The sequence below is a fragment of the Erinaceus europaeus genome, chromosome 6 (genome assembly GCF_950295315.1).
Source record: "Erinaceus europaeus chromosome 6, mEriEur2.1, whole genome shotgun sequence".
NCBI classification, from domain to species: Eukaryota; Metazoa; Chordata; class Mammalia; order Eulipotyphla; family Erinaceidae; genus Erinaceus; species Erinaceus europaeus.
Window position 1 is genome coordinate 51,840,553 of NC_080167.1, and position 12,737 is coordinate 51,853,289.

Sequence of the window (12,737 nt, forward strand, 5' to 3'; positions counted from 1 at the left end):
CACAACCAAACAAACTATCACACAAAGAAGGAGACCCCTCACAGCATGGGAGATCTTCACATGCCATACATTCAACAAGAAACTAATCACCAAAATACAAAGAACTCAGCAAACTTAGCACCAGAAAAGCAAATGACCTAATCCAAAAATGGGCAGAGGATATGAACAAAACATTCATTTCAGAGGAGATCCAAAAGGCTAACAATCATGAAAAACTGCTTCAGGTCACTGATTGCCAGAGAAATGCAAATAAAGACAACATTGAGATACCACCTCACTCCTGTGAGAATGGCATACATCAAAAAGGACATCAGCAACAAATGTTGGAGAGGCTGTGGGGACAGAGGAACCCTCTGCACTGCTGGTAGGAATGTAAATTGGTCCAGCCTCTGTGAAGAGCAGTCTGGAGAACTCTCACAAGGCTAGACATAGACCTTCCATATGACCTAGTAATTCCTCTCCTCGGGATATACCCCAAGGATTCCATAATGCCCAACCAAAAAGATATGTGTACATCTATTTTCGTAGCAGCACAATTCATAACAGCTAAAATCTGGAAGGAACCCAGGTGCTCAACAGCAGATGAGTGGCTGAGAAAGCTGTGGTACATATACACAATGGAATATTATGCAGCTATTAAGAACAATGAACCCACCTTCTCTGACCCATCTTGGACAGAGTTAGAAGGAATTATGTTAAGTCAGCTAAGCCAGAAAGATAAAGATGAGTATGGGATGTCCCCACTCATCAACAGAAATTGAGAAAGTAGAACAGAAAGGGAAATTAAAGTAGGATCTGATTAAATCTAGACACCAAAGTAAAAACCCTGTGGTGAAGGGGAGGGTGGCCATTGGGCTTCCTGGTGCGGCGGGGGTGGGGGTGGGTGGGGGGGCGGAGGTGGGTGGTTGGGATAGGACACCGTCTTTTGGTGGTGGGAATGGTGTTTATTTACACTCCTATTAAAGTGTAGACTTATAAACCACTATTCAATTAATATGAGAGGAGAAAATTGATCATATGTCTAGAACTTCTTAAAACACAGACGGAGTCTTTTTAATACATAGGTTGAGTCTTTGATATGTTGACTCTCTCAAAAGCCTAGACCAGGGAGAACAGAAGCAACTGGTAGCACAGCTATATACAAGATGCTGGGTATTATACCCCAAACCCTAACAAAGGGACTTTTCAAAGTTAACCCAATCACCAAATAATGTGATGATTAACAATAACTATCCATTGTCTCTTGAACCCTAAGACAGCAGGAACCTCACATTTTCACTATAAAGCCTGTATTTCCCCCAGTCCTGGAACCTTAGGGTGGGACCCTCTTTCCTGCATGCTTCTCTCAATCCAAATAAAATAATATTGCATCCACAGATCGCAACCCAATCAACACGAGTGCCACCCCAGCATGCTTCACTTCAGACTGTGACCAGAGACTTCAGGTGTGGAATGACAACCCTTCAGCTTCATCACTCGGGTGAGACCTTTCCTTTCATAGTATTCTCTAATTCCATTCCAGGTGCTCCACTCCCCAATAAAGTCCCCAAACCTAGATATAGACCAGGTCCCCTGAGATAGAGCATATGTTCACACGTGCCTATAAACTAGGGAAAAATATATACCTGAAAGCTGAAGTACAAAAGAGCCTGCAGGGAATACCTCCCAACACTTCACCTGCACTCTTCCAGTCTTTAGGTCCATGGTCGTTCAACAATTTGTTTGGCTTTGTATGTTAACTCTCTTTTCAGCCACCAGGTTCCAGATGCCAGCATGATGCCAACCAGACTTCCCTGGACAGATGACCCCACCAATTGTACTGGAGCTCCACTTCCCCAGAGCCACACCCTACTAGGGAAAGAGAGAGGCAGACTGGGAGTATGGATCGGCCAGTCAATGCCCATGTTCAGTGGGGAAGCAATTACAGAAGCCAGACCTTCCACCTTCTGCAACCCACAATGACCCTGGGTCCATACTCCCAGAGGGATAGAGAATGGGAAAGCTATCAGGGGAGGGGATGGGATATGGAGATCGGGTGGTGGGAATTGTGTGGAACTATACCCCTCTTATCCTATGGTTTTGTTAATGTCTCCTTTCTTAAATAAAAAAATAAAAATAAAATAAAAACAAATATGTAAATATTAAAATTATAAAATGCATCCTCTCAGACCACTAAGGCATGAAATCAGTAGTCAACCAAAAAAATGAAAAGAATTTTCCCCAAAACCTGGAGACTAAACAATGTGCTTCTGAACAATATATGAGTCATTGAACAGATCAAAAATAAATTAAAAATTACCTCAATACCAATGTAAATTAAGAAACCAGTTACCAGATCCTATGGGATACAGTAAAAGTAGCCCAGAGAGGGAAATTCATAGCAATATAAGCCCACATTAATAAAAAGGAGAAATCACTAGTGAACCACTTAACAACTCACCTCAACCTACTAGAAGTGGATCAACAAAAAGATCTAACAGTCAGCAGGAGACAGGATATAGTTAAAATCAGAGCAGAAATCAATGAAATAGAAAACAAAAAGACCATTAGGAAGACTAATTAAACCAAGAGCTGGTTCTTTGAAAGGATAAATAAAATAGATAAACTACTAGCTATACTAACTAAGAGAAAAAGAGAATGCTATGGTAAAATCATTCAGAAATGAAAGAGGGGATAATACAACAGATAAAGTAGAGATTCAAACAATTATGCAAGAATATTATGGACATCTGCATGGAAGAAAATCAGACAACTTGGAAGAAATGGGCACATTCTTAATCATACCAACTTCCAACCTTGACACAAGAGGAAGTAGATAAACTTAACAGTCCAATCACTAGTAAAGACATTGATACAGTAATCAAAATCCTACCCAAGAACAAAAGTCCAGGCCCTGATGGCTATACTAATGAATTTTAGAAAACAGTCAAAGAAGAACTAACACTCATCCTCCTCAAACTCTTCCAGAAAACAGAAGAAGAGGGAACACTCCCAAACACATTCTACAAAGCTAACATCACTTTGACCCCCAGAGTAGGAAATAACCTCATGAAAAAAGAAAACTATAGACCAATATCCCTGATGAACACTGACACAAAAATCCTCAACAAAATCTTGGCTAATCGAATCCAACAACATATTAAGAGGATAATCCACCCAGATCAAATTGGATTCACCTCTGGGAAATAGGGACGGTTCAATATAAGCAAGTTAATCAATATTATCCACGATATCAACAAGAAGACAGATAAAAATCACATGATTTTATCAACTGATGCAGAAAAAGCTTTTGACAAGGTTCAACACCCATTTGTGATAAATGACTTTGAGAAACTGGGGATGGAAGGAAAATTCCTTAATTTAATAAAAGTCATAGATAATAAACCCATGGCTAACATCACAGTCAATGGGGAAAAATTGAAAGCTTCCCCCAAATTAGGAACTAGACAAGGATATTCACTCTCACCACTTTTATATAGTATAGTCCTAGAAATTCTTGCCATTGCAGTCAGAGAAGAAAGAAATATCAAAGGAATCCAAATTTGAAAGCATGAAGTTAAACTCTCATTATTTGCAGATGATATGTTGATATACCTAGAGGCTCCTAAAAACTCTGCCAAGAAACTACTGGAAATCATCAATAAATTCAGTAAAGTAGCAGACTACAAGTCTGTGGCATTTCTTTATGCAAAAGATGGGTCAGAAGAAATGAAACTGAAGGAAGCAATCCCATTTACAATTGACTCCAAAAAGATTAAATACCTAGGAATAAATATAAGAAAGGATGTAAAGGACCTTTTCAAGGACAATTATAAGACACTGTTAAAAGAAATAGAGAATGGGACCCAGGTGCAAGCACAGTGGGTTAAGTGCACATGGTGCAAAGCACAAGGACCAGCTTAAGGATCCTGGTTCAAGCCCCTGGCTCCCCACCTGCAGGGGGGTCGCTTCACAGGTGGTGAAGCAGGTCTGCAGGTGTCTTTCTCTCCCCCTCTCTGTCTTCCTATCCTCTCTCAACTTTTCTCTGTCCTATCCAACAACAATGACAGTAATAACAACAATAATAATAACCAGAATAATGATAAGCAACAAGGGCAACAAAAGGGGAAAAATAGCCTCCAGGCACCAAGTCCCAGTGGAAAAAAAAAAAGAAAGAAAAGAAATAGAGAATAGCACAAAGAGATAGAAGAACATCCTTTACTCATGGATTAGAAGAATAAATTTATTAAAATGACAATTAAAAATCAATCTGTAGTTTCAAAACAATCCCTATTAAAACCCTAATGCCATATATCAAGGAAATAGAGCAGATCATTCAAAAATTAATGTGGAACTTTAAAAAAGCATGAATAGAAAAAGCACTCTTAAGAAAAAGAAGAAAAATGGTAGCATCATAATATCCAACTTAAGGTTATATTATAAAGCAATAGTAGTTAAAACAGTGTGGTACTGGAACAAAAATGGTCATATGGACCGATGGAACAGGATAGAGAGTCCAGAAATCAGTCCACACATGTACAAGCACCTCATATATGACAAAGGAGCCAAATTTGCCCAGTGGGGAAAAGAAGAACTCTTTAACAAACAGTGTTGGCAGAATTGGCCACATGTAGAAAAATGAAACTAGGCCACCAATTAACAATATACACCAAAATTAACTCACAGTGAATAAGAAATCTGGATATTAGACTTGAAAGTATAAAACACATAAAAGAACATACTGGTGAAACATATCATAACATTAACACTAAAGTCACATTTGGAGACTTCACCCCATGGGCAAGGAAAAAAAAAGATTGAACAAATGGGACTATATCAAATTAAAAAGCTTCATACATAAAAACAAAAACTTCCATAAGGATAAACAGGAAACCTAGCCAACTGGGAGACCATATTTTCACACTATACTTCAGACAAGAGGTTGATATAAAACATCTATAAAGAACTCATACAGGGTGGAGGGTAGATAGCATAATAATTATGCAAACAGACTCTCATGCCTGAAGCTCCAAAGTCCCAGGTTCAAGCCCCCACACCTCCATAAGCCAGAGATGAATAGTGCTCTGGTTAAAAAAAAAAAATCCAGGTCTGTACCTTTCTCTCACTAGAACAAATAAATTATCTTAAAAAAAAGAACTCATACAGCTCAACAAAAAGAGTAAGAACAACCTAATAAAAAAGTGGGCAGAATTTATGAATAGAGGTTATCTAAAGAAGAGAGACATATGGCCCACAGACATATTTGGAAATGCTCCAATTCACTCATCACCAGAGAAATACAAATAAAACCACATTGAGATACCACTTCATCAACAAAACAGGAGAAGATAAATGTTGGAAAGGATATAGAGATAAAGGAACTCTATTACACTTCTGGTGGAAATGCAAATTGGTACAGTCACTATGGAGAACAGTATGAAGAATCCTTAAGCAAATACAGATGGAAATACCTAATAATCCAGCAATTACACTCTTAGGCATTTATCCAAAAGAGATAATAACACTAATTCAAAGAGATATATGTACCCCCATGTTCATAACTGCATTATCTACAATAGCCAAAATTAGGAAGCAACCAAATTGCCCTTTGACAGATGACTGGGTAAAAGTTATGGGACATTTACTCAATGGAGTAATACTCAGCAATAAAAAAAGATTTTACATCCTTTGGGATAAAATGGATGGAACTCAGGAACATTAAGCTTAGTGAAGTAAGCAAAGAGGTAAAGGAAAGCCACAGGACAGTTTCACTCATATGTAGAATTTAGAGAACTGAACACACATACTTAAAATAAACAACAAGACACAATACAACCCATATTTAGATTGGAAAACTATGATGATTACCTAGGAGGGAGGGGGGCATAGACCGTTGGTGGTAGGAAAGGTGTGATATTCTAATCCTATTAATTTTATTCTCATAAATCATTATTAATGACATGTCAGGGGGAATATATTTAATATCTCAAGCTCTCTAACTTACTAGACTATAGCCCTAAGCACACATATTTGTTTTAGCCTAAACAGTTAATATATTGGATCTGCAAGATGATCAAACTCTGATAATAGGGTTAAATTGCTCAAGAAGTTCTAAAAATGTATCTGCAAATAAATATAGCTCACTAAGCATCTAAGTAAACTATAAATTTTGGCCAGACAGAACAAGACCATTTGGCCTGTAAGTATCTAAAATACAAAGAGATTCAGATACCACTAAAAGGGTACAAAGCATAGTGAAGTCAAGTATATTAATATAGATACTAACCCCCGGATTATCACAGAAAACAAACCCTATAACAAACTTGGCTATAATAATAATTAATTATTGATATTATAAACTCTTTCTAAGACTACAAGAAATTCCTTGTATTCTCTGTAAGACCCTCATTTCTCCTAGTCCTGGTACCTTTAGGATTATGCCTATACTTCCTGATATTTCTTTTCTATGATTCCTTACCAACACTGGGTATAGGTGTACATGTATGAATAAGCAAGGGGCAATTATATAACTTAAAATTAAAGTGCTCACTAATAGTTGAAATGCCTAAAGAATGCTTCATAAATTCTCTAATTGATTGGCCTCAGATAAAATTAGCTGGGAAGCCTAGCAGAAAGGCCCAAAAAAGACAGACTCCAAAAACTTAATTTTGGTTGGGTTCAACAAATGATCCTCAATGTCTACACAACTGAGAGAAAGTCTAAGATCATCAGATAAAGAGAGGGCTACAAAAGTCAGATAAGGGCAAGAGACTGACTCACTTAATAATGGCCCTTGTGGTCAACAGCACACAATTTCATCATCTAGGGCCCTAATTAGAATCCTTGGAATCCCACACAAACATAATAGGCCTAAATCTCTAATGTATCCCTCTCTCCACCACTACTGGGCACTTACATCAGCGTCATTATAAGCCCTCTTGTGGGCCTTCCTAGGATCTTGCCCTCATTATAAAGCAGCAAAGGTAGGGATAACCCCAGTCTCCGAAGGGAGATTGGGGTACCCTGCCCTGCCACTTGAGGAAGACTGGTCGTAAAATGAATGCAGCCTGCAGTGTTCCCAGCTGTGACCATGAGCTGTGTGCTCAGACTAATAGGGACTCAGAAGTTACACAGGCTCTGGTGACCCTAGGTCAGGTGGATGCAGTAAATAGTTAATTGTATTCACAGATTTTTTTTCAAGAATGTGAACTATTCTCTTCCCTAGTCCAACTTTCTAGCCCTTTTCTCTATTCTGACACTATTTTATCAGATAATATTTTTATCCAACTTCAGGCTAGCTATCAAACTCAAGCAAAACTATTATAATTGTGTGCCACTAGGAACATGCCTAAGATGGACTTTCTAGCTTTTTTTCCTACCCTAAGATTCCTAATCTCATCTGCCCTGTTCCTACTTTTTGGTTCTGGTTCATTAACCATTTTGTCTCAATTTATGTCCTGCTACCTTCCAGACACCCAAGTTGCAGATGCTATCATGATTCCATCCTGACTTCACTGGGCAGATGACCTTACCACTGTACCCTGAAACTTCAACTCTCCAGAGTTCTGGTCCATTAGGGAAGGACAGAAACAGGCTGGGGGTATGGATAAGCCTGCCAATGCCCATGTCCAATGGAGAAGCAATTATAGAAGCTGCCCAATTATGTTTTTTCCTAAGGTGATCAAATTCACACCATAGACCCCAGTGAAGACACCTCTTCCCAGTCTTTCCAAGGGCCCCAGCCATGGCAGGCAGAGGACATCAAGCCAACAGAGAAACACCTCACCCTGCAGCCCCACCTCTAGTCACACTTCATATACAGTCATGACCTAGGCTGTAAATTTCCGATCTCTGGAAATCCAAAAGGATGCCTTCCTTCCATTCCCAGCTCCTTCCTCCTTAAGTCATAACTTCCTGACTCTATAAAGAGCATGAGCTGGAGGCATACTGCTCTTAGTACCCAGTCCTGGAAAGGCCATTCCCTCTGGGAGTCCTGCCAGCACAATGCTGCCGCATTTTGAAGACAAATTATAAATTAATCAGGAAAAAGAGCCCCAGACTCTTATGTCTGCCAAAACACACCATTCCCTGGAAAGTTCCTGAAAGGGCCTCAGTGATGTATGACAAGGAAAAAGCCAGCCTTCCTCAGCCTTCTCCAGATTGCAGACAACCTGGTGCTCAGAACTGCACCCGAGACCTTTTCCCAGGGCTGTGCCTATGTTATTCTTGGAAGACAGCACCTTTCAGCTGTGTGGCCACCTGTAAGCTTCCTCTCTCTGCTCTGCTCTGCTCTAAACCCTTATTCTGAATGCAAAGCAGACAGACCAAGAACAGATGCCGAGGAAAGACCAAGAACAGTTGTGGTTGGCTTGGGATCCAAACCTTGTTTAGGCTGCTATGAATGTCAGGAGTTTACACAGGCTGCGTTTTTAAAAATCTCTGTAGAAAGAAAAGGGTATTTGCCAGATGCATTTTCTTTAAAAAACAAACAAAAATTAGTCTAGTCTAGACGAAAAAAAATTGATGCAAAGTGCAATTCTCATGCACAATTTAATGGCACCAATTTCATAGTATTTGTGCGTTTAAAAAGTTTGACATCAATCTTCCATGTGCCAGTAGAGAGGTCATTTTACTTTGCAGCATGTATTTCTCCTATGAGAAATACACAAGGAACAGAAATGGAAGCTATATGTATGACTTAATGAAGTATGAGTAAATAAGACCATTTGTAAAAAAAATAAAAAGAGTCACTTGGAGAACATATCTTATAAAATCCAGTCCTGAGGAAGTCTAGGTAATTCAAAACTTCTGCAAGGGCACAGAGCCAGGCTCAGGCTCAGGCTCTGTGGAGTATGGTGTCTTCCCTCTCCTGCTCTAAGCATTCTGTAGCCAAAAAAAAAAAAAAAAAGACAGCATTTTGACACCCCCCCTTTTTTTTTTTTTTTTTTTTCCTAGAATGATCCTTCACTTCACAAACAAATCTGATTCTCCCAGGCAAGGCCAAGTGAAGCTGCTTCTTATCTCTGATGGCAAATGCTTTCTGTGTCTCCAGCCCATTCATTCAGACTTCTGGAAGTTAGTTGGGGGAAAAAAAAGAAAACAAAAAACCTCCAGAAAACACTATACGATTCGTTCATGTCATTCATTCTGCACCAGTTATAAGTTTTCAACTTTATAGTCCCCCCCCACCCCACCACTCCTTACCCTTGCCCCTCCCCTCCCACTACTCCAGGAAGAAATAGGACAACAGGGCAATAGCATATCACTTTGTAATGGGGACAGAGCCAGCAAGGATATGGGGTTGGGGAAGCCGGTAGGAGGACGCCTTACTTACAAACACATCCATGAGCAGGTGCTCTAGTGTCACTTCCAAGTCTTCCAGTTTGGCTGCCAATGTCATTGTGAACACTGGGTGTGAGACACCCTCAAACCTACAAACTCAACTCAGCTCCTGCTGGCGGGTGGCAAATGAGTCACAGGGCAGAGCTGTCACTGGTGGGAAGCAGAGACCCTTAAAATAAAACAGCTCATCACAGACTGTGTAGCAGGGCTGTAAAACCAAAGTCTTAAAGGACTAAGCACAAACTGTTAGAATGGTGCAAAAAGTTATGTCACCATGTGGAGAAGCTGGCCCCTGCCTGCTGTTTAGAAGGTTCCAGTATGAGGTTCTGCATGAACCTCAGGGATGGCGAGGAGAGAGACAGAGAGAGAGAGAGAGAGAGAGAGAGAGAGAGAGAGGGAGAGACGGAGGACACGAGCTGACTGAGATGTCTGCCTCTGATATTTATAGGGCCACATGTTTTCCATTCTAGCCCATTTCTCAGTTCATTTCTGCCCTTTCATAAATGGCCATACACACTGGAGGGTATTGTGGGTCAGGGCAGTGGGTCCCCCAGAAGTTGGCTGTGACCAATGCTCAGGCGATTCACACAGACACGCCATCAATGGTTCTTTGTCAAAGATGCATCAGACCTTGCTCTATCCATGGTGACAGAAAAACAGAGGTCTGTGCAAAACAAGGAAACCCAAGCTGGAAGGGCCCTGGATTTTTCTCCTTAGAATATTATCCATTGCCTTGCACTCTTCCCCGACTCCATTAGCAAGAATAGATAAACATTTGAGGCAGACATGCAATCCCTTGTGTCAACCTCAAGTTTTTGCCAGTTTAAGAATAACCATTAAATCTTGCAGATACCCTTTCTCCTTGTCTGCATCTGGAATGTGCTTTTATTTTTTTAATTAACATGAAGAACTGTAATCGTAGTTAAATACCCATAGTATGGAATTTACCATTTGCCATCTTCTTAAGCTAAATACACACTTTATGAAGTGCACATGTACAATTTGGCTGTGTTAAGTATATACTGTGGTTCCACCAATCTCCAGAAAAGCATCCTCTTGAAAAATCAAAACTCTGTCTCCATTAAAGAAGAGTTTCCTTCCCCCCTCCCACACCACCCCACTGTAGGACTCTCCCTCACTGTCCTGCTCTCTGTCTCTGCCATTAGATCATAGTCAGTGCCCAGTATGAGATCCTATAATATGTGTTATCTCATGCCTGGCTTATTTCATCTAGCAAATGATGGCAAGATGCACAGGTGTTAAGCATGTATCAGGATTTCCTTCCTCTTTAAGGTTGAGTTGAATTATTTTCCATTTTATTGGGGGGGTGATAATGGTATTGCTGCTGACACAAAGGTAAAACCTCACATCTCCCCATAATAGGTGACTGCAAGAGACTCTCCCCCAACTTACATTTCTTTCCACCATTATGCACCAGGACTCCATCGTTCCTCTATTCCATCCATTACCCTCCCTCCCCTTATCCTCCTTAGCTTTGGTGTAATGTAGTATACCCAGTCCAAGTTTCATCTTACATTTTCCCCTGTAGTCCTTGCTTCTTAATTTCCACCTATAAGTAAGAGAGACACTGGAGTATTGCTCCATTCTGGCATATGGTGATATGGGGACTGAACCTGGGTGTTTGAACATGCAAGTCCTGTGCTATCTCTCTAGCCCCTGGCTGGAACTCCAATGAAAGAACTCTGCTCTGAACAATTTTTCAGGTCATCTACATAATCTCTCTGGAGCACATGGACTTTCATACCTACAGTGGCTATTCTTGCTATATCTGCCCTAATAAAAAACAGCACATTAACTAATTCCCTAAGCAAACCAACAATTTATGCAAACTCTACTTTCTGACTCCAAACAAATGTAAGCACCCAACAGACAATACTGAGGTTTCCCCACAGGAAATTCAGAAGGAAACAGAGATATAAAACTCTCTGCTATACAAAAAGACATCTCCTTTATTCTCAGAGCTCTGTAACATGGGAACATCTGAAACCCTCCAACTTAGTGCTTTTCATGAATTTTCGTTTTTCTGACAAAGATATAGACCCACTTAATTTCTTATTTGACATTTAAACAAAATATCTATAAAATAAAGCACAAATGGAAAAATGAATGAAAGCATTCTGTTATTTACAAAGCAGGCTGGGAGGCTGTTGGAGACATTCAGTTTGATAGTTGGTCATAAATTGTACCTAAGTGTTTTGGAGTTGTGGTTTTGATTGTGTTTTCAGATCTCTAAGAGAAGAATTAAAGTGGGCTTCAGAACAGGGGTCTTTTGTTAGACAAAGGCTCCAGGGAGGGGCTGCAGTGTTTTGATGATAAATGCCCCCAATTGCCAAGAAGGGACAGAATACAAATGTTCTGATGAGAGAACTCATGTTCACAGAGCTTCCTGTATGCTAGCACTCCCACCATGTTTGCAATTGATGCCAGAATGAACTATGACAGCAGCAGCAACTTTACGTAAAGCCAGCTTCTTGCCACTGAGCTGCATTTTCTGTGTTGAGATCACAGCTTCCCTGAAGGTACTCAGATTCTCCTTTCTCCATTTAATAGTCTGGGCACCTTTGTCAAAGATTAGATGTCCGTAGGTGTGGGGGTTTACTTCTGGGTTCTCAGTTCTATTCCACTGCTCAAAGTGTCTATTCATGTTCCAGTACCAAGCAGTTTTGATTACAATGGCCCTATAATACAATTTGAGATCTGGGAGTGTGATGCTTCCAATTCTGTTCTTTCTTCTCAAGATTGTTTTGGCAATTCTAGGTCTTTTCTGGTTCCAGATAAACATTTGTAGTTTTTGTTTTATTCTTTCCCCAAAATTGGGTGGGATCTTGATGGATATCGCATTAAATTTGTATATGGCTCTGGGTCGTATATTCATTTTGATGATGTTAATTCTTCCCGTGAACATGGAATATCTTTCCACTTCTTAGTGTCTTTTTCTATTTCCTTGGGTAGTGACTCATAATTTTCAGTATATATGTCTTTCATTTCTTTTGTTAGATTTATTCCTAGATACTGTATTGTCTTTATACTATAATAAAGGGAACTGATTTTTTCAAGGTCCATCCAAGATTGGCTGAAAACGGTGAAGTCACCATTTTTTTTAAAAAAATCATGTTGAGTGAAATAAGTCAGAAACAGAAGGATGAATATGGGATGATCTCACTCTCAGACCGAAGTTGAAAAACAAGATTAGAAAAGAAAACACAAGTTGAACCTGAAATGGAATTGGAGTATTACACCAAAGTAAAAGACTCTGGGGTGGGTGGGTGGGTGGGGAGAATACAGGTCCATGAAAGATGATGAATGACATAGTGGGGGTTGTATCGTTAAATGGGAATCTGGGGAATGTTATGCATGTACAAACTATTGTATTTACTGTTGAATGTAAAGCATTA

At 39.8% G+C, this 12,737-nt stretch overlaps 1 protein-coding gene across 3 annotated transcripts in view; it reads right to left on the bottom strand.

Annotated features, from left to right (window-relative positions):
* FRMD4A (FERM domain containing 4A) overlaps nucleotides 1–12,737 on the bottom strand; it is a 593,356-nt gene that overhangs the window by 330,641 nt on the left and 249,978 nt on the right. The window contains exon 1 of one of the 3 annotated variants that reach the window (XM_060192201.1): nucleotides 9,314–9,394. The exons of the other annotated variants lie outside the window; for them this stretch is intronic. Within the exon in view, the coding sequence (XP_060048184.1) occupies nucleotides 9,314–9,379 (66 nt within the window). The 5' untranslated portion in view covers nucleotides 9,380–9,394. Of the gene's footprint in view, nucleotides 1–9,313; nucleotides 9,395–12,737 lie in introns of those variants that run through there. 3 annotated transcript variants of the gene reach the window in all.